At 40.7% G+C, this 19,330-nt stretch overlaps 1 protein-coding gene and 1 pseudogene across 1 annotated transcript; both read right to left on the reverse strand.

Moving 5' to 3' along the window:
- Window positions 1–7,179: 7,179 nt before the first annotated feature.
- Window positions 7,180–8,127, reverse strand: LOC130679243 (olfactory receptor 8S1-like). Its single transcript, XM_057487870.1, has one exon. The coding sequence runs from the start codon at window positions 8,125–8,127 to the stop codon at window positions 7,180–7,182; it is 948 nt and encodes a 315-aa protein (XP_057343853.1).
- A 7,881-nt stretch (window positions 8,128–16,008) lies between these two features.
- LOC130679244 (olfactory receptor 8S1-like) lies at window positions 16,009–16,934 on the reverse strand (annotated as a pseudogene).
- Between the last annotated feature and the right edge of the window lie 2,396 nt (window positions 16,935–19,330).

Raw genomic sequence — 19,330 nt, forward strand, 5'->3', positions numbered from 1 at the left:
AACTTAGCAAACTTAAAAAATTTTGGTTACCACAAAAATTCTCAAGCTGTTTGCATATATACACACTGTTATACATTAATACAGTATTATTATTAAGATGTTTATTTGCTACACTTGTTTACTTATTTTTAGCAACTATGCCAGATTACTTAGAAAACTTTTACTAAACATTAGACAAAGTCAAGCTTTTCTTCAAGCATCTTCTTGAAATGTTTAACAGGTAACATCAACTTAAATGACTTTAAGTAAACTTTGGCAGCTGATAACCACAAGGACATGCCCACCTCAGGCAAACCCAAATTAGCATTAATGCTTAACATTTTCCATCAGATTTTCTGGAAGTTTTAGAATGCCCAATTTTCACAAGCGCTTGTCTTTAAATCAATTTCATTAATACTATCCGGAGGTAGAAAGATATTTTCATTTACACACTTAGACACACAAACATACAGACTGAGACATAATGATAAGGTTTCCTCCAGCAGCCAGCCAACATTAAAGGATGGCCACTTGAGGTGCAGAAAACACGAAATTTTCTCTTCCTGATGTCCGTGCTCAAATTGTGAGCACTCTCCCTAACGTCTGAGAAAAATGGTCTGTCATGAGAGACAAGGGGGTCATCTGCGTCTGTCCCATTTCTTCTGTCAAAAAGACTAAGACAAACAAACACGACAAACAACAACCAGGCGCCTACAGAGAAGAATCTGCCGCGGCCGCGGAGACAAACCTGAAAGTTAAGTTGAGGGCCTGTTGGACTGCAGCGGCAGCCGACTTTCCTCACAGATGAGGACCTCGTCCTCCAGACGGGGGCAAGGGACGTCTCCCAAGACTCCTGGTCGGCGACCTGCCAGCGCGTCTGCCTAAGTCAATGCTGACCCAGAAACAGATTGGAGCTCTCACAGGTTGAGGGCCTGTCGGACTGCAGCGGCAGTCGACTTTCCTCACAGATGAGGACATCATCCTCCAGACGGGAGCAAGGGACGTCTCCCAAGACCCCTGGTCGGCGACCTGCCAGCGCGTCCGCCTAAGTCTATGCCGACCCAGACACGGATTGGAGTTCCCACAGGCTTTATACAGGTTTCAGGCTTGTTCGCAAACAAAAACACTGGGTGTGCTCACCAGCCGGCAAGGCACTTTCTGATTAAACACAGAACGTTCTTACAGGTTTGACAAGAGACACACGGACACAAACACAGTAATACCTGGCCAGGGCAAGCCTCCGATCTTTGGCTTGTCATTCCTCCGGGGGGGGGCACGCGATCCCGGATGAGCCCCCAAATGAAAGACCCAACGGATTTATTCCGGTCTGCACTTCCCTCCCAGTGAGGAGACGAAGGCCACGGCAGATCGATGCAACAAGCAAGGGGTTTATTGTTATTCCAGCTAGCTGGGGTCCAAGTGTCTTCCCCACACAGTGGGTTTCAAAAAGGACCCCGAGCACTCAAAACCAAGGGTTTATATAGCATTTTCAAAACACTTAACTCTTAGTAATTTTCCACAGCTGCACATTATCTTTGCAAGACATACATCCTGGGGTTAAGCGAGAGCAAGATAAGACCACTCCTCAATTGTTAGGGAGGTTCTGCATGATAAGCTTGGTATGTAGGATTAACTGACCAAGGTTAGCTGACCGAAGGCCACAGCTGCCCCCATCCCAGTGTTCATGATTAACATGTTTTCCAAGGCCTTACCCAGTTCCAGTTTTTTTTCTTTTAAGTCACAACTTCAGAAAACTGCTTCTAGGCCCTTAAGATGGCTACTCTTATGCTAACTTATTCCATTCTTACAAGTTCTATCCGTTTTGGGATGCTTATGACAAATGAGAGACAGGAGTCAGAGTTACTGTTTTAAACTGAAGGGATCTGATGGACGCTAGTGCCATTGTGTATCACAAAGATTATTTCCAGCAAAGTAGTGAACTTGAAATCTCAAAACACTACTGCTCCATAATTTCTAAATCTGCTTAATCAAATACAAAACTGAAAAAACCTTTAAAGGAATTGTGTTAAAAACAAAGTTCAATCAAGTACATTTAAAGATCTAATTGTTACTAAGCAATTCACGAATGGGGCGCATCCTATCCAGCTAACAGATGTGAGCACTGAGGAGCTGAACAAAACGGAAGATTTTTATAGGAAGGAGGATGGGGCAAAACGTTATTAACAAAAGAAAAGGAAAGGTTTCAAGCAAGGTCACCTTCCCTTAAAGGAAACCATATAAACAAAGAGATTTCCTTGTCTTTCTGAGGTGGGGAATGAAAAGGGCCATGTGACACTACCTCATTGCTGCCGACCAGAAATTTCATGAAAAAAAATCAAACAAAGATCCTAAATGAATTGATAAGGAAAGCAAAAGAAATACTCTGAGGACACAGTTAACGTAAAAGGATCTGACCAGTGGAATAAGTGTACACAAGGCATCTGATATCCTAGGGCACTATGGATCTGGATGGTGTAACTCTGGAGAGAGGAAATCCTGGGGCAAAATACCTCTAAAACCAAAATCAGTCAAAGGGAGAAATAAAGTTTAAAACCCATTTACTGGTTATAAACTGCAGTCCAGGGCTGTCTCTTTCCTGCTCCATCAAAAGCAAGCAAGACCTCCCCCTCCTCTTGGTTGCTGAAGTAATTATCCATTGATATGGAGATAGACCCTTCTCCACCCCTGAGGAACAACTGTTGATACACAGATGCACTAATCCAGGCAAGACATTCTGGAAATATTACAATTCTACCTACAGATGGTTAGGGAAAAGGATGGCAAACTGGCCATGGACCAAATCTGGCTCACTGCCTGTGCTTTGTGAATAAAGTTGTATAAGAATGCTGCCAAGCTCATTCATTTACCTACTGTCTGTGGTTGCCTTTGCAGAAAAATGGCAGAGCTGAGTAGTGACAACAGGACCTGTATAGATCTCAAAGTCTAAAATATTTACTATATGGCCCTTTACAGAAGAAATTTGCCAACCTCTGGTCTGAGCTGCATTGCCCTACATGATAGCCACTAGCCTCATGTGCTCATTTCAATGAAAAATAATTGAAATTAAATAAAATGAAATTTTCAACTCCTCATTTGAATTAGATATATTTCAAGTACACAAGAGGCTCCACACAACTGGTGGTGACTTTACTGTACAGGCCACATGTAGAACATTTCCACGATTACAGGAAGTTCTACTGGATAACACTGGTCAAAAACACAGATGGACGAGTAGCACTGGGCACAGAACCTTGGTTCCACATTGGGAGACACACAGGTTCCTTCCTCCTCCCCTTTCTTGTACCCCTTTCCCACCCAGTGCCCTCAAATCACATTCTACAGAATTCCCTTCCCACCACCTCCTTGAATTTTCAGAAGCTGAACAAATCATCTAGGAACAATTCAACAAGAGGACGTTTTCTTAAAGAAGAAAGTTTTAATCACCTCCTTTACTGAGATAATCATTTCCACAGCATATACACAGGCTCGGCTATATGCACAGACCTATGAATGTATGTGAACTTCTATATTCCAAGCAACATTGGTGCTTTTCAAAGCCCACTCTGGATATCTCATTCCCCACCTCCTCCTTTTAAGCTTTTGATTAGCCTATTGTTTTCCCCAGCTGTTATCCATTGCCTTAGGCAGCATTGATGTTTCATAATTGCCTCTGACTTTCATCAACAGACATACCCAAGGAAAATGCTGTTCACACTTGGCCTCAAAACATTGCAAGTGGGGTCTTTCAGGTAATCACCAGACAGCTAAAATAATGACTGTTGACCACAGTGGGGGTCTGGGTGGGTCTCTGAAGGAGAGCCAACCCCATTCCTCCAACTCCACAGGTTGCTGGCCTGCTGAATTTTACCATAATAAGGGATGTCACTTTTCACATCTACTGCAGAGCTGCAAAGGGTTAGATGAGAATAGGGCAAATCAAAACACCACAAATGTCTCTGTTCTTACCAAGATTCAGCCAATTTTCTTCATTAAATATTACAAGAATAGCTTCAAACCTTTGGTTAATTTCCAGGGTTTTGAAAGAGTTGATTTTGACAAGTTTTGCCTATCCTCTTTGTTTTTATGAAAGAGAACTTTAGGAGGTCCTTACTCCACCATTTTTATAGGCTTTCCTCCTCAAGTATTCTGCATATATTGCCTTTGAATTCCTTGACCTTGGTACATTTACTAAGTAGTTCTAATAGTTTGTAAACTTCTTTGGATTTTCTGGATACTCAATAAAGTCATCAGTAAAATAAAACTAGTTTTTACTTTCTTCTTTTTCACTTTAACGCTCTCCACTTTTTTTTCTCTCTTTATTGAACTAAATATAGATGCCAGGACAATGTTGAATGGAACTGGCAGTGGTACAATTCTACTCTTGCTCTTATTTCAATGCTTCACAATCAATTATTATATTAACCAAAGTTTTGTTACAAATACCCTTCATGAAATAGCGGGGTTGCTTTCCATGACTAGGTTACTGAGCGTATGTTTTATTTTCTAAATCATGAATTGGTGTTGAAGGTCAAGGATTTTTCAGCATTTATAACATGACTTCTTCTGCTGCTTACCAAGTATTATATTAAATTACATTGATTCATTTTTCTAAGTTTTTTGGTGTGGGTAAAAATACAGTATTTCCAGAATCTCTCACCTGGCCTTAGTGCATCTCCATATCAATAAGTGTTTCAAATGGGTGGAGAGAAGTAGTCCTTGTCTATATCAATAGGTAATTACAAGGGGGAGTGAGAGCATATCTGGACTGGAGAGGTTAGGTGGGGCTGTTTTGCAGCAGGTGGCAAGAGACACAGGTGAGCAGAAGTGGACAACTACTTGTAAACAATAAATTGGTTTCTACCTCTTTATATCTCCCTTTGACTGATTTTGGTTTCAAAGGTAATTTGTCCCAGGTTGGGAACATATTTTTCCCCCGAGTTATACCAGGAACGAGTCAGCAGGACCTCTGAAGCCAATATCAGTCTTCATGGGTGCAATGCTTGGGCAGGCTGCCTCTAAAGATGGTGCAGAGACACCCAGGAACCCCTCTGTGGATGGTGGGAGGCCCCAGTGGCTGCTGTGGTAGGGGGTGCAGCTTTACCCAAGGGCCTCCTATCTCTGGGGCTTCAACTTGGAGAGCACCTTGTGGAAAACTGGTCTAGGGTAACACACCTCCTAGATGGGTGGGCTCTTACCCAGAATGGGGGAAGTGTGGAGACACCAGAAGTTGTGGAATTAGCCCTCAGTGAGATAGAAGATTGCTTAGAGGTTCTGAGCGGCCATGTAGCAACTGGGATTTTGGGATGTTTGTATCTCAAGATAGTGGAAAGGGATATCAAGGAGAGAGACAAACTTGGGGGCTGCTTGGAGGAGCTGGGTACCCTTAAGAGAGACAGTTATTCAGAAGTCATGTTGCACTACAGGAAGATACATCAGCAGTGAGGGAGGAGGCAGCAAGAGAATCTGCATTGAGTAGGCCATGGGGGAGATGAAGGAAGGAGAGGTGCCTTCAGCCCCAGACATGGTAGGAAAGATGGGGGGTGAGTATGAGGGGATAGTGCCAAGAGCAGAACTGTTGACAAGGTGGCACCAGCCTCTCCTATATTAAAGACCCACCCAGGTGTAGTTAATCAAATAAACATTCAACAACCGTGGTCTCTTCAGGGGGAGGTGCAGCTCCTTCCCCAGGTTGAGGAGCACTCCATGCTCTGGCCCTACACCCACGATGAGCTGGTGGACATGTGCATCTGGTTTCAGCAGAAGCCATCAGAACCTCTTCCTACATGGCTTCTGCATCTCTGGGATATGGGGGTGGAAAACATTGGTATATCTGGTTCTGAAATAGGTAGACTGGCTACATTCAATTTAATGTAATACAAACAAGAACAGGCTTATCACAACATTTTATTTTATTTTTAATCTATTTTCCAGTTTTGATTTTTTGAGAGAATATTAGCCAATTTATTTCTTCCTTTTTTGGCATATTTTAGCAAGTTTTATAAAATAAGCACCACTCGTTTGTGATTTTCCTATGTTTAGGATTCTTGTGTCTTTGTGATATAATAATTCCACTATATCTATGTTATCTCCCTGTAGATCATTGATAATATATCTTCTTCTGAAGCTGAATTTGTCTAATATTAATATACTCATTCCAACTTTAAGTTTGAGATGCATTGTTAATTCTTTCCATCCTTTATTTTTACTCCATATGATACCATTTTAAGACTTTTTTAAAAAACAATATTTTATACTCCAAGCAAAATACAGAGAAAGGTGCACAGATCTCCCATATACACCCTGCCTCCACACAGACACAGCCTCTCCCATTATCTACAGATGCCAACAGACAAGTACATTTGTTACATGATGAACCTAAAGGATACATAATAGTCACCCAGTGTCCATAGTTTTTAACATATTTTTAAATGATTTATTCTGAAAAAAAATTTAGAGATCAAAAACTTTGCAAAAATAATACAGAAAGTGCCTGGGCACTATTCACCTAGTTATCTTAAATGATATTTTTCTACACCATCAGAGAGCAGTTATTAAGGACAGGAAAGTGACAGTGAAACAAAACTATTAAGATTATTCTTACTTCGTCAGTTTTCACATGTACTCTGTTTTTGGGGTATAGATTATTTCTAACTACAACCACTGAACACTTAATTAAGAATAGCTAAAATTAATTTTAAAATATAATACCAATATGGACAATGTTGCAGAGTAACTGAATCTTTCATATATTTCTCGTGAGAAAGTAAGATGGTACAGACATTCCAGAAAACAGATTGGAAAAACAATTGTATTGAGTTAAACATAATTACAACATGCCACAGCAAATCCCCTCCTAGGTATATACTTTCAAGAAGTGAAAACATATTCACACAAAATCCTATACATGACTGTTCATAGAAGATTGATTTGTAATAACCAGTAACTGTAAATAACCTAAATGTTCCTAACCTGAGTAGAAAAATAAACATGGACCAGTGTTATGATGAAACACTGCTCAGAAAGGAAAAGAAGCATTCCTCTCTTTCATTCTTGATATTGCTCTCATCGTCATCTGGGTAGGACTATGAATTTCTAAGATTCCTTTCTTGGATCCAATATCAGAAGCAATCAGAAAGTACACTTACTGTCAAGTTACCAGAACATCTTGCGGTAGTAAGCTAATTCTCCGCCATAATCTGACTATGGACAACTACTGGAATAGTGGAGATATTTTCCAAAGGTCCTTCTCACAGCTGCTTTCACCTCATTGTTCTTCAAGCTGTAGATGAGGGGATTCACTAAGGGAGTGACCACACTGTACTGGACAGAGAACACTAACCCCAGGGGTAAACCTGAGGTTGGTGTGAAATAGCGAAGGAAAGCTGAGCCATAAAACATGAGAACAGCAGTGAGGTGGGAGAAGCAGGTGGAGAAGGCCTTGCTTCTACCTGAGGAGGAGCTGATGCTAAGAAGGATGGTGGAGACAATAAGAGTATAGGAAAAGACAATTAGGACACAAGTTACAAGCCCATTCAGGAGACTGGAGCAAAGCAAAATAGTAAAGTTGGTGGAGAAATCAGAGCAGGACAGAGGGAAGAGAGAGGGCAGCTCACAGCTGTAGTGGGGGATGGACTGATCCTTACAGAAGTCCAAGCTCATAGCTGGAAGGATGTTGATGAGTGCGTCCAGAAATCCCAGGCCCCAGGAGCCCCACGCTAGCCCATTACACAGCTCGTTGGTTATCTTCTGGCCATAGAACAGAGGGTGGCAGATGGCAACATAGCGGTCATAGGCCATCACTGAGAGCAGGCAGGCTTCCGTGCTCCCTGAGGCAAACACAAAGAAGACTTGGGCCAGGCAACCCTGGACAGAGATGGTTTTCCTCTGAGACAGGAGGTTCTCCAGCAGCTTGGGCACTGTAGCCGAAGAGAAACAAAGGTCCAGGGAAGAGAGGTGACTCAGGAAGAAGTACATGGGGGTGTGGAGGCGGGAATCAGCCCTGATCACCAGCAGCAGCGTCAGGTTCCCCAGCAGGGTCTGGAGGTAAATCACTAGGAACAGCACAAAGAGCAGGGCCTGGATGTGGGGGTCTGCAGACAGCCCCAGGAGGATGAACTCGGTGACGGCGCTGTGGTTCCCCAGAGCCATTCGGTTCCTTTGTTCCCTTGGAATAAGAAGAGGAAGTGGGCAGAGCCTTCAGTGCCCCTGCCAAAGTCCCAAGACATCCCCATCCTCTTCGTATACAATGTTTCATTTCATCAAGATTTTAAAGCTCCTACCTGGTTTCCTCCAGGCATTTTTCTCTCCCAACCACCCACCATCCACATCACAGGTCCTGAACCTCTATATCAGTCATGCTAAATTCGCCTTCTTTCCCTTAACCTGCTCTAAAAGCCATGTCAGTCTGCTCCATCTTCTTCCTCTGGGCCTGCTGCCGTCAGCTGTAGCATCTCTCATGCAGTCCAGTGTGCTTCTGAGAGTGGCTGCCCCTCACCCCTTCTCTGATATCTCTTATCCCTTATCTTCAATTATTTATTTAACACCTCTCCATAATTAATTAGTGCTTACAAAAAGCAAATTGTATTTGCTTATATTTTATCATTTTTATTGCAGTTATATATACTGTCTGTTTTAATTCTAGGAATCAGAGTGAGAGGCCAGTGTGTGCAAATATGTGTGTGAAGAGGTGGACAGGAATTTGGTAACAATGAAAGAGAATGTCTGTTTTACAGGTGAGAATATTGGAAGTCCCTGAAAAAAATCCAATTTCCCACCTTAGTTGGGCTTGTTTTTGTGAGATGTCTCAACGCTCTCAGTCCCTGCCCATGGAATACTTTTACACTTTCTGCTTGACATTTAAGAGACTCCATCATCTAAGATTTTGACTTTTAAGAGACTAAATCATCTAAGATAAACTTCTTTTTCCTGTATGAATTCCCACCCCTCTCCAATGGCCTCACTGCCATTCAAAATGGGGCTCATCCAGAATAATCACCATTGGCAAAGGCTAAATTCAACCACCAGAGGTTCATTCTAGTAATTGAAGTGTGTTGCTACAGAAGAGTTGAAAAAACTCCGGAACACACAACACATGAATCTGGGTTAAAATTTAACTCCCTCATTAACAGAGGATGTGTACCTTTCTCAAGTCATCAAGCAAGTGAGGTTTCATTTTTGTAAATTAAGAAATATAACAAGTGCTGGCTCCTCAGTCCACTCTGCTCAGAAATTGTTAATAAACCAGAAAGTGTTAATGAGTGCTTACATGAATGAATTGATAGCCGGCTTTGGTCTGGAGGCTGAGGAGGGTGAGAACACCTCTGCTCCCAGGTTGAATGACTGGACAAACTGACCAGAATTTGAGCTTCCAGAGAAGCAGTGTATATACCTCTCTTCATTGGGGGAGGGATCCATAAACAGGAGAAATGGGAAGAAGCTGGTGCTAATCGAGTAGAGAAGAAGAATTTTCGTGAGTTGATTTCCCACCCCCCCAAACCTGTGGTGGCTCTTGCCCTCTTTCCTGGTCCCTCAGCAGATTTCATGGCTTAGGTTGGCAGTGGTAATTTTCAATAACGTTAGATTCTGGGTCTTACAAAAGGGGATAAATGTGGGCCACCAAGAACCCACAATTGGCTCTGACTTGTTCTCCCCTCTTCCCCTCAGAAAGGAAGTTTAAGTTGAGGGAGTTCATTCTCCCTAGTCATCCAGGGCCCAGGCCAGGCAGCTTTGGCACAGAAAGCAAAGAGTCTCCATTGCCAATGCTCAATAGCACTCAGGAAAGAGACGTGCTCTTCCTGGGCACCTAAGCACAGAATCCCTCCTGAATGGAAGGTAGCAGTGCACTGAGGCAGAGAGAGATGGGCAGCAGAGGGAATGGAGGAAAGAACATCGTCAGTGGAAAGACATACCTTAGAGAGTCAGCAGGAGACCTAACGAGGAGAGAGGAACAGAGCCAGAAGAGGCTGGGAACAAGGGAGGAGAATATCTGCAGAGAAATACCTGACCCACCAAGTTCCCTGTTTTTTCTGGTAAAGAACACATCCATTTCTCTCTGCTGCCATGGATGACCTTGCCTTGAGCCAGTACTTCTTCACACATAAGAGAACTGTTTCTTCTAAAGACAGCACAGAATATTTTCTTTCTCATAGGATACCACAAGTAGGCAAAAACACCATGGCCAAACTCTGGATATACTAAAGGGAAATCTCCCTCATCCTTATCCTCGCATTTCCTCTCCACAGGGCAATCTCAACAATAGAAGTGCAGAATTCCTATCACTTGATCCTAGGCCCTGCCTCAATGACATCTCTTCCTTTATGTCTTGCTGTGAATCTAAACATAGTACTACAGCTCTCTGCAAATGGGTGATTTGGGATCTGGTCTTCTGGGATGGCATCTCTGTTTAGGATGCCATGTGTTAGCCACTGGAGCCTGGCAGTTTAAGAAACATCTGTCCAATGGCTTCTATTCCCTGAAGTCACAGTCTGAAGCCAGATTTTAACTTGCTGCCTGCATAAAGTTAACTTTCTAAGCCACAGGGAATTCTTTGGCATGTGGGACTTTTGGACCTTCTAGGTTGACATCACATTTTTAACCTTGAGTAAATGTGCCTGAGGGCCTGCTGCCCTTCAGAGAGGAGGCAGGGCTGGAAATATTTCCCTGCGATACAAGACTTCATACTTAGATAACAGCAAAGCAAAAACTGAAGGAACAAAACAGCAGCAGACTCACAGAACCCAAGAGTTGACTAACAGTTACCAAAGGGAAAGGAACTGCTGGAACAGGGTGGGAAGGGAGGGATAAGGGATCAAGGGGCATTATGATTAGCACACATAATGTAGGGAGGGCATGGGGAAGGCAGTATAACACAGAGAAGACAAGTAGTGACTCTATAGCATCTTACTATGCTGATGGACAGTGACTGTAATGAGCTATGTGGTGGGGACTTGATAATAGGGGCAATGTAGTAACCACAATGTTGCTTATGTGAAATCTGAGCATATGATTGTATATCAAGGATACCTTTCTTTAAAAAAAAGATTTCATACTTAGTAGCTGGATTCCTCATGTGTGAATTCCCTAGGAGCTGGCTGTGCACCCTCCTTGCATCCATACTATTGTCCTGTAGTCACACGAGCTGTATTTCTCAATATAAACAACCTGATGATGAAATGACTGAAGCAACTGAAAACACAAAAATTTGTATTTGGATATTTTTGGGGGGAAGTCTATGAACCTTCAACCTACACTCTGGTACCAAAAAGGGCTTATGTGAAGACCAGTCTTTAAGCAAACATACATTTTCAGGGGATAGCTTTAGCTCCAGGAATTAATTATCAACTAAAATATACATCTGCATGGGCAGCATAAATTACATTTTTAGATTTTTTTCAACATGACCATTTTGATGGCAGAAATGTCGGATGTACTTTATATGATCCAAATATAATAATTAACACACTTAGGACCAGGTGGTTACATTGCTTAGGAGAGCAATGGAAGATTAATTTTTAAAATGTTATCTAAAGAAGCATATATTTCCATCCCAATATATTCTTAATACTGAAAAATAAATTGGAGATTCTCAGTAAGATAACATATTCTTGTGCCTGGAAAACTTACAGTCTAGGAAAGGGAATTACACACATCACTAAAATGTTATTCTTCGGGAGAGTAAGTTCTGTCCCATTCATCTGTTTAATGTCTGACTTTATCTCACAGGATTGACTGAATGGATTAGTTCAAACATTTTTCTATAGGTGGTCCCTTTAAATATGCTACTTTGCAATCGATTTACACTGCACGGTGAATATTAAGCTTTGAAGGTGCATACTACCACCATAGGCTGCTACGCAAACAGGCTCTTCTATCTAATGATTTTGGAAACTTTCAAATGATTGAACTTGGTGACAGGATTGGCCTAGTCAGGCTGAGCCGGGTTAGTGACCCACTGGCTCAGAAGGACCTGTGAGGGATGTTTGGAAAACTGATACAATCACCTTCTGAGATGAGCCCATCCCTTTTCCTGTTCACATCATTCAAGTAAATATCTTGGGCCTAGATAGCAGAAATGATAGATCCTAATTTGTAAAGTAATTTATGACAGAGCTAGGAGCATAGCTGCTTATATGATTTTTAAAAATCTCATTATGTTCTGAATGTACAAAAAGCCAGGTACAATAACTAGCTGCTTCCAAGTATTTCGATGTACAAATCTCTAATACATTTACATTATAAGGCTGGTTGTCAAAAATGTATGATGTTTTATTATTGTTGGCAAATATCATACTGATTGATAGATATTGATATATATACACACACGAATAATATCTCAGCACATACACGTTATCTTCCTCCCACAAAAGATTATCTTCATCACAATTAAGATATTAAATTTTTATTGGAGCCAAAAGAAAGAATCTCATCTTGTGAAGTCTCCCTTAGATAGTAGGTTTTTATAAAACTGTTTGATTCAGGGATTTGAATAAACTCCCAATGGGCACAAAGTCTTCATGGCTTATAAGTATGCTAATGAAAATTTAGTCAGGGGCCAAAAGTAAATATTTGGGACTAAAGTTTAAATTATAATAAAGTCTTAAAATACTGTATTAAGAGAATTGAATCTGGACTATAGATAGTGCAACACTTTGCATTAACACTTGTTTTGAACTGCATTTATTAATTGCCATGCAATTAACATTACAATTAGAGAATTTAACTTTAATTTAGAAATACAAAGAGGTATTTTCTTGTAACATCCTGTCTTAGTCACGCATACTATCATTTGTGTTTGAGCAGTCCACAGATCAGCTTTGTTCAGGCAGCTGGTTAGTTTGATTATCGGCCTTGGCAGCCCAGGGCATGGGGAGGGCAACAGCTTTCATACCGTATAGTCACAATCTAAAGTCGGACATAATTTTCAAGCACTGCTTTCGATATTACAGGGACCAGTGGGATGTCTTACGTGTGGCTTTCGAACATCTCAGTGATGCAATGACTCATAGTCATCTTTTCTAAACTCTTTTCTGAGTTTAGCAGAAGTTGAACATAGAAAGTGTGGCCAAAGGGGTATCTGCCTGATTACCCAAGCAGGAAAGGAATAATCTGTAATTGGCAGTCTAAGGGGTGCATCTTCTCTGGGACTTTTCAGGCAAAATCACCTCCTGTAAATTTGCTGTGTAGGAGAGATTTATTGACCAAAGATGTAAAGCAAAAAAAACAAGTTAACAGACACACTGAAATCATTATGCTGTACATATAAAACTAATAGAGTGTTGTATGTCAATTTTATTTCAATTTAAAAAAAGGAAATAGCAGTTTCTCTTACAAAATATATGTCTTTTAATTTAACAATTATGTTTAAAAAAAAATATTCTAAAGCACAGTCATTCCAATAAAATAAAAATTGGTATTAACCAAGAGACGTTAGGTTTAGCACATTTACCACAGCATTCAAACTGATAAGAAAAATCAATAACTACCATATATTGGGGTGGGTAAAACAATGAAAAAAGTATTTCCAGAAGAAGAAGTATAATTAATAAACATAGATAATGCTTCATTGCCACTAATAACCAAAGATACATGAATTTATAAACATTCATACCATCTCTTGCTTTTCAAACTAGTATATTTTTTTTAAGGCACTGGTTAGAATGCAGAGGAGAAACAGACATGTGCATCCTTTCCAGCATCAGAAACTTTACTAGTTTTACTAGTTTCCTAGTAAACTTTACTAGTTGAGTAAACTAGTCAACCCTTTTGGAAAGCTATCTGTTAATGTGCAACAAGAGGCTCATTAATATTTTTATCCAAAAAACTAATAACTACAGCTCAGAAATAATTTTAAGAATTTTAAATATCATCACAGAAATGTTCTGTACAAAGTAGTTTAATACAATGATATTTATGAGGAGGAAAGCCTAACTCAAATTCTATTTTAAGTGACCTGAAGAAATCAAATATAAAAGTTTAACAAGTAAACATGTCTAATAGAAGTAAACCTTAAACAAACTCAGTAAACTTTGGGGAAGATGCTGAAAGGACTTTTAAATAAATAAAACAAAGGTTTGCAATGCATTTGCATTAACATGGAAAAATTCTTATGATATAATATTCAGTAGGAAAATCTAGATACACTATCATGCATGTTGTATGATTGCTACTAGCCATAAAATGCACAATATTGTGGAAGTTGTTGATTTGGACTTATCCTGTTGCGCCGAGATGGATCACAGAGCTCACAGAGAGGGGTGTTTATTTTAAAGGAGGTTGGTAGCAACTGGGGCCAAAATCTTTTAAGGTGTCAGTACAGATCTGCCCTCATCAACAACCACACCACACCCATTTCCCCATCTACAGAAAATCTAAGCAGGGAAGACAGGAATAAAGGAGCCTATGATGTCTTCAACCTGGGAAAGTGGAGTTTTATTTGGCACAAAATTCTTTCTCACGTATCCTTCCCCTGCCTGAGTCAGACAGATGACTGACAGTACAGTAGAATGAAAATCTTTCTTCTATTTGTAGACTTTGAAAAAATTTTTTAAAGAGGCATGTTAGTATTAGAGCATCAAATTACTATATTTTAAATACACTAAACATTAAATAAAAGGCAATCTCAAATAATTTGACGTATACAGTCTAAGTCCCCTGGCAACAGAGGAATATCTCACTACTTAGAAATGAGTATATGGTAGGTGCTATGATTGACACACTGCTGGGCCAAAAAGTAGAATCAAATGTGAATAGAAACAGCTTAAAAGCAACAAATTTCTAAAAACACACTTAATATATCATATAACAATATGTACTTGCTGATAACCACTTTTTAGAATATAATCTATAGGAGAAATGCCTTTGGTTGATAATCGATTGGTTAATTGGTTAATAATTATTGGAATTATCCAAGTATGCAAAGAAGAAATAGATATCAAAATATTACAGGGAATGAAATATGTCTGTCCAAATTTTGTGTTATGACTGAAAGAATGTATCATGATAGAAATTTGCTATTAGGAAAGTGGAATTTCAATGTTTCCTTTTGTGTAACCTACTAACAAAGTGGGCAGCTGGTGATATACTAGGAAGGGACTGCAGAGAGCAGAGATGAAGAGGAACCAGGTGAATAACAGGAAGGTAAAGGCTTTCTCTGTAGTTCAGTTTCAAAACTCTACCTAGAACCCGTACTATTTCCCCATATTTTAAAAAAGTTGTTGTAGATCCCTTTTATCCCAGGTCTTTCCTCTGAGGAGGAAGACTGGCCTTGAGCTGCAGAACAGGCAGGCGCTGGTCCCGTGACCACCCTGAGCCTGTCCTAGCTCAGGTCAGCCAGCAGCCCTGCATTGTACCAGTAAGTCTGCTTTTCCTTGTTCCGTCTTCCCAAGAGTGTTCCCCTCTTCAGGGACAAGTGGCCCAGGTAGAGCCCAGAAAACGGGATGAGCAAGGTTCCTCTGCAGCTTGAGAGTGGAATTCTCAATGGGTCAGTGCCTTCAAGAAACAGCAATGTCCTTGGAAGGTTTATTTGAGTCTGACCTCTGTCCTAATATGGGAACTTCTTTCTTTCAGAACTTTCAGCAGCTTTCGCCTATCTTCAAGGGCCTCTCCAACTGATGTTCATTATTCTCCATGAGCCCAACTCTATGCGTTTTTACCCAGTGATCTGCATATTCTTTTAATAGTGAAGTTAATAGCTTTCAGTGTCTTTCCCTAAATTCAGTATCAAATAATGATTCAAGATGTAACTATTCTACCTTGTAAGGAGACCGTAATGATTCTCTGGGGTGTAAAGAGAGTAACTCACCAACACTTTCATAACCACATTTTCTGGACTGAAATGGTTATTTAGCCCTTTGTTTCCCCTCTATTTGGACTAAATTAACACCCCTCTAATGTATCTGCGTTCATTTCTTATTCATACAATTTACATTGTAGCGTCTGACATTGTGTAGACGTAAGAAGTTATTGTGGCGCCAGTTCCCATGTTTGGCTACATATTATCCTGATTCTATGTTACTTTCTATCTATGTTTTTTCAATGGGAACATGACAAATACTTTCCCAGTGTTCTTCTCACAGCTGCCTTCACCTCTTTGTTCTCTAGGCTGTAGATGAGGGGATTCGGCATGGGTGTGACCACACTGTACTGCAAGGAGATCAACTCCATGGGGGGATCCTGAGGTTGGCATGAGATAGCAGAGAAAAGCAGATCCTTAGAGAAAGCTCACTGCAGTGAGGTGGGAGGAGCAGGTGGAGAACGTTTTGCTTCTGCCCATAGTGGAGCTGATGCTCAGGATGGTGGAGGCAATGCGGACAAAGGAGAAGGCTATTGGGAGGAGGGTGCCAAGCCCATGTAGCAGACTGGAGCAAAACAGGACCATGAGGTTGGTGGAGACATCAGAGCAGGACAGGGGGAGAGCGAGCACCTCACAGCTATAGTGGCGGATGGCATGGTTCTCACAGAAGTCCAAGTTGGCAGCTAGGAGGATGTTGATAAGAGCATTCAAAAAACCCAAGGCCCATGAGCCCCACGCAAGCTGCACACACAGCTGTTTCCTCATCACCTGGCCTTAGAGCAGAGGGTGGCAGATGGTGGCACAGCGGTCGCAGGCCATCACTGAGAGCAGGCAGGCTTCAGTCCCTGCGGTGATAAACGCAAAGAAGCCTTGAGCCAGGCAGCCCCTTACTGAGATGGTTTTTACCTCAGACAGGAGATTCTCCATCTTGGGCACGATGACTGAACATAAACAAAGATACAGGAAGGAGAGGTGTCTCAGGAAGAAGCACATGGGTGTGTGGAGGCGGGAATCAGACCTGATGACCAGCAGCAGCGTCAGATTCCCTGTCACCATCAGGAGGTAAATATGTAGGAAGAGCCCAAAGAGCACAGCCTGCAAGGGAGATCAGAAGAAGCCCGAGGAGGAAGAATTCAGTGGTGGTGCTGTGGGTCTCCAAGGCCATTTATAAAGGCTGTTTCCTAAAGATTATGTGAAAAATCATGGCAGTGAAGTTGCATCCATTAGCCAGTGAGTTTGCACTTCGCATCGATTCTCTTTTATTATCACAGCTAATCAGCAAATGAAATTTTAACTTCTACACTAGACCATCTTTTATGTCAGTCACTTTAAATATAACAGGAATAAGGCACGGTCTCTCATTTTAAAGGATGCGTTTCAGTGAATTAAAGACAGGCAATTAGAAATCATTGTCACAAATGCAATGGAAGTTCTATGGAAGAGTCAGTAATGAGTTAATATTTAGCTGCTTGATCAAAGATTTTAAGTGTAAGCTTTGTCCAGAGAGACCTGTAGATTGAAGGAACAGGCACTCAAAGGTAAAGAATTAGGAAATGAGATAGTTTTTTTTTTTTGAGAGGGCATCTCTCATATTTATTGATCAAATGATTGCTAGCAACAATAAAATTCTGTATAGGGGAGTCAATGCTCAATGCACAATCATTAATCCACCCCAAGCCTAATTTTCATCAGTCTCCAATCTTCTGAAGCATAAGGAACAAGTTCTTCAATGGTGAACAAATTCTTACATAGTGAATAAGTTCTTACATGGTGAACAGTACAAGGGCAGTCATCACAGAAACTTTCGGTTTTGATCACGCATTATGAACTGTAAACAATCAGTTCAAATATGAATATTCATTTTATTTTTATACTTGATTGATATGTGGATACCACATTTCTCCTTTTATGTTTTTTTTTTTAAATAAAATGCTGAATTGGTAGGTAGATGCAAGATAAAGGTAGAAAACATAGTTTAGTGTTGTAAGAGAGCAAATGTAGATGATCAGGTGTGTGCCTGTAGACTATGTGTTCATCCAAGCTACACAAGGGCAATAAAACATCCACGGATGCAGAAGATTTCTCTCAGAACAAGGGGGCTGAGGTTCTAAGCCTCACCTCTGTTGATCCCCAATTTCTCACCTGATGGCCCCCCTGCGACTGTGCCTGTCTTAGGTTGTTCCTCCCTTGAGGAATCTTACCCATCTCTGTCTAACCAGTCATCTTCCGGGGCCATACAGGGAAATGTAAAGTTGGTAAGTGAGAGAGAAGCCATATTGCTTGAAAAGGTTAGCTTTTTACTTCTTTGCAGATTTATGCCCTGTGGCTTCTATGCCCAGCATTTGTCTTGAGGTATCTTTACCACTTGGAGGAATTATGATACTCGGTGAATTCGACATGAGGCACGAATTCTATTTAAGGGTTGTAATTAGGAAGGAAGAAGAAAAGCTATAGAAGTAGCAGGCAGAAGAAAACATGGGAAGATTGATTATTTCTTTGACATATCTTCTTGTAGAGTAACTTAAGCATGTATAGGTTTTAAACTACTAATTAAATTGCACACACACATCAACATAATAGGAATACAGTTACATAACCAAAGCAGATCAATAATTACCAGCCATCTCCAGTGAAACCAAGAAAACCAGTTAGGTATCCTAGGCATTTGTGAAAATTTATCTATGATATGGCGGATATTGTGCAACTGTACTTGAACAGTCTGAGAGAAATCAGACAAATTAAAACAACCCATTCCTCGGAACTGTTCACATCCCATATGTTCTTTTAACAGTAAATAGTCTGTAGTTGTAAGATTTTGGAGCACTACAACTTGCACTTCTCCTAATTCTGGGTTGAGTTCCAACAGTATAGATCCAGTCAAATTTGTTGTTTTACTGTATGCACAGGCCAGCTTAGATATCTCCTTCTTCATTCCCATGGCAAGTCCAGGAACTGGTGGGATGAGTGCACCTACAGCTGTAGCCGCACCTGGATCTTTGTTGAGGTTTTTTGATGATCATCTTCTGGTATGAGTCTTCCAGAGAGTGCTGATGTTGGAAGTTCTTCATATCATATCTCAGTTCATTTTCGGGGTAGCCAAATTAGGCTTTGATCCTCTGTATAAACACAAACAGACCCTTTGCCTACACTTTGATATGCCCTTTATACCATTGTGTAGAACTCCTTGGAGGTCACCATAGAGGAACTACTTTTTTTTTTTAAGAGAAAGGAATATTATCAGAAAAATGTACCTCCATAGCCAATCATCTGACACCCTTTAATTGATCAAAATTAAGGATATTTAAAGCATGCATTAATCGTTGATTTGCAGTTAGTTTTATCCTATCAGGGAGTAATCCCCCTTTTCTTTCTTTCTTTGTTTTATTTTTCTCTTATCATTAATCTACACTTACATGAAGAATATTATGTTTACTAGGCTCTCCCCTATACCAGGTTCCCCCTATAAACCCTTTACAGTCACTGTCCATCAGCATAGCAAAATGTTGTAGAATCACTACTTGTCTTCTCTGTGTTGTACAGCCCTCCCCTTTCTCCCACCCC

Source organism: Manis pentadactyla, chromosome 10 (genome assembly GCF_030020395.1).
Source record: "Manis pentadactyla isolate mManPen7 chromosome 10, mManPen7.hap1, whole genome shotgun sequence".
Classification (NCBI taxonomy): Eukaryota; Metazoa; Chordata; class Mammalia; order Pholidota; family Manidae; genus Manis; species Manis pentadactyla.

What these genes read in the sequence shown, in the direction of transcription:
- LOC130679243 (XM_057487870.1), bottom strand. Translation starts at nt 8,127, where the DNA reads ATGGCTCTGGGGAACCACAGCGCCGTCACCGAGTTCATCCTCCTGGGG.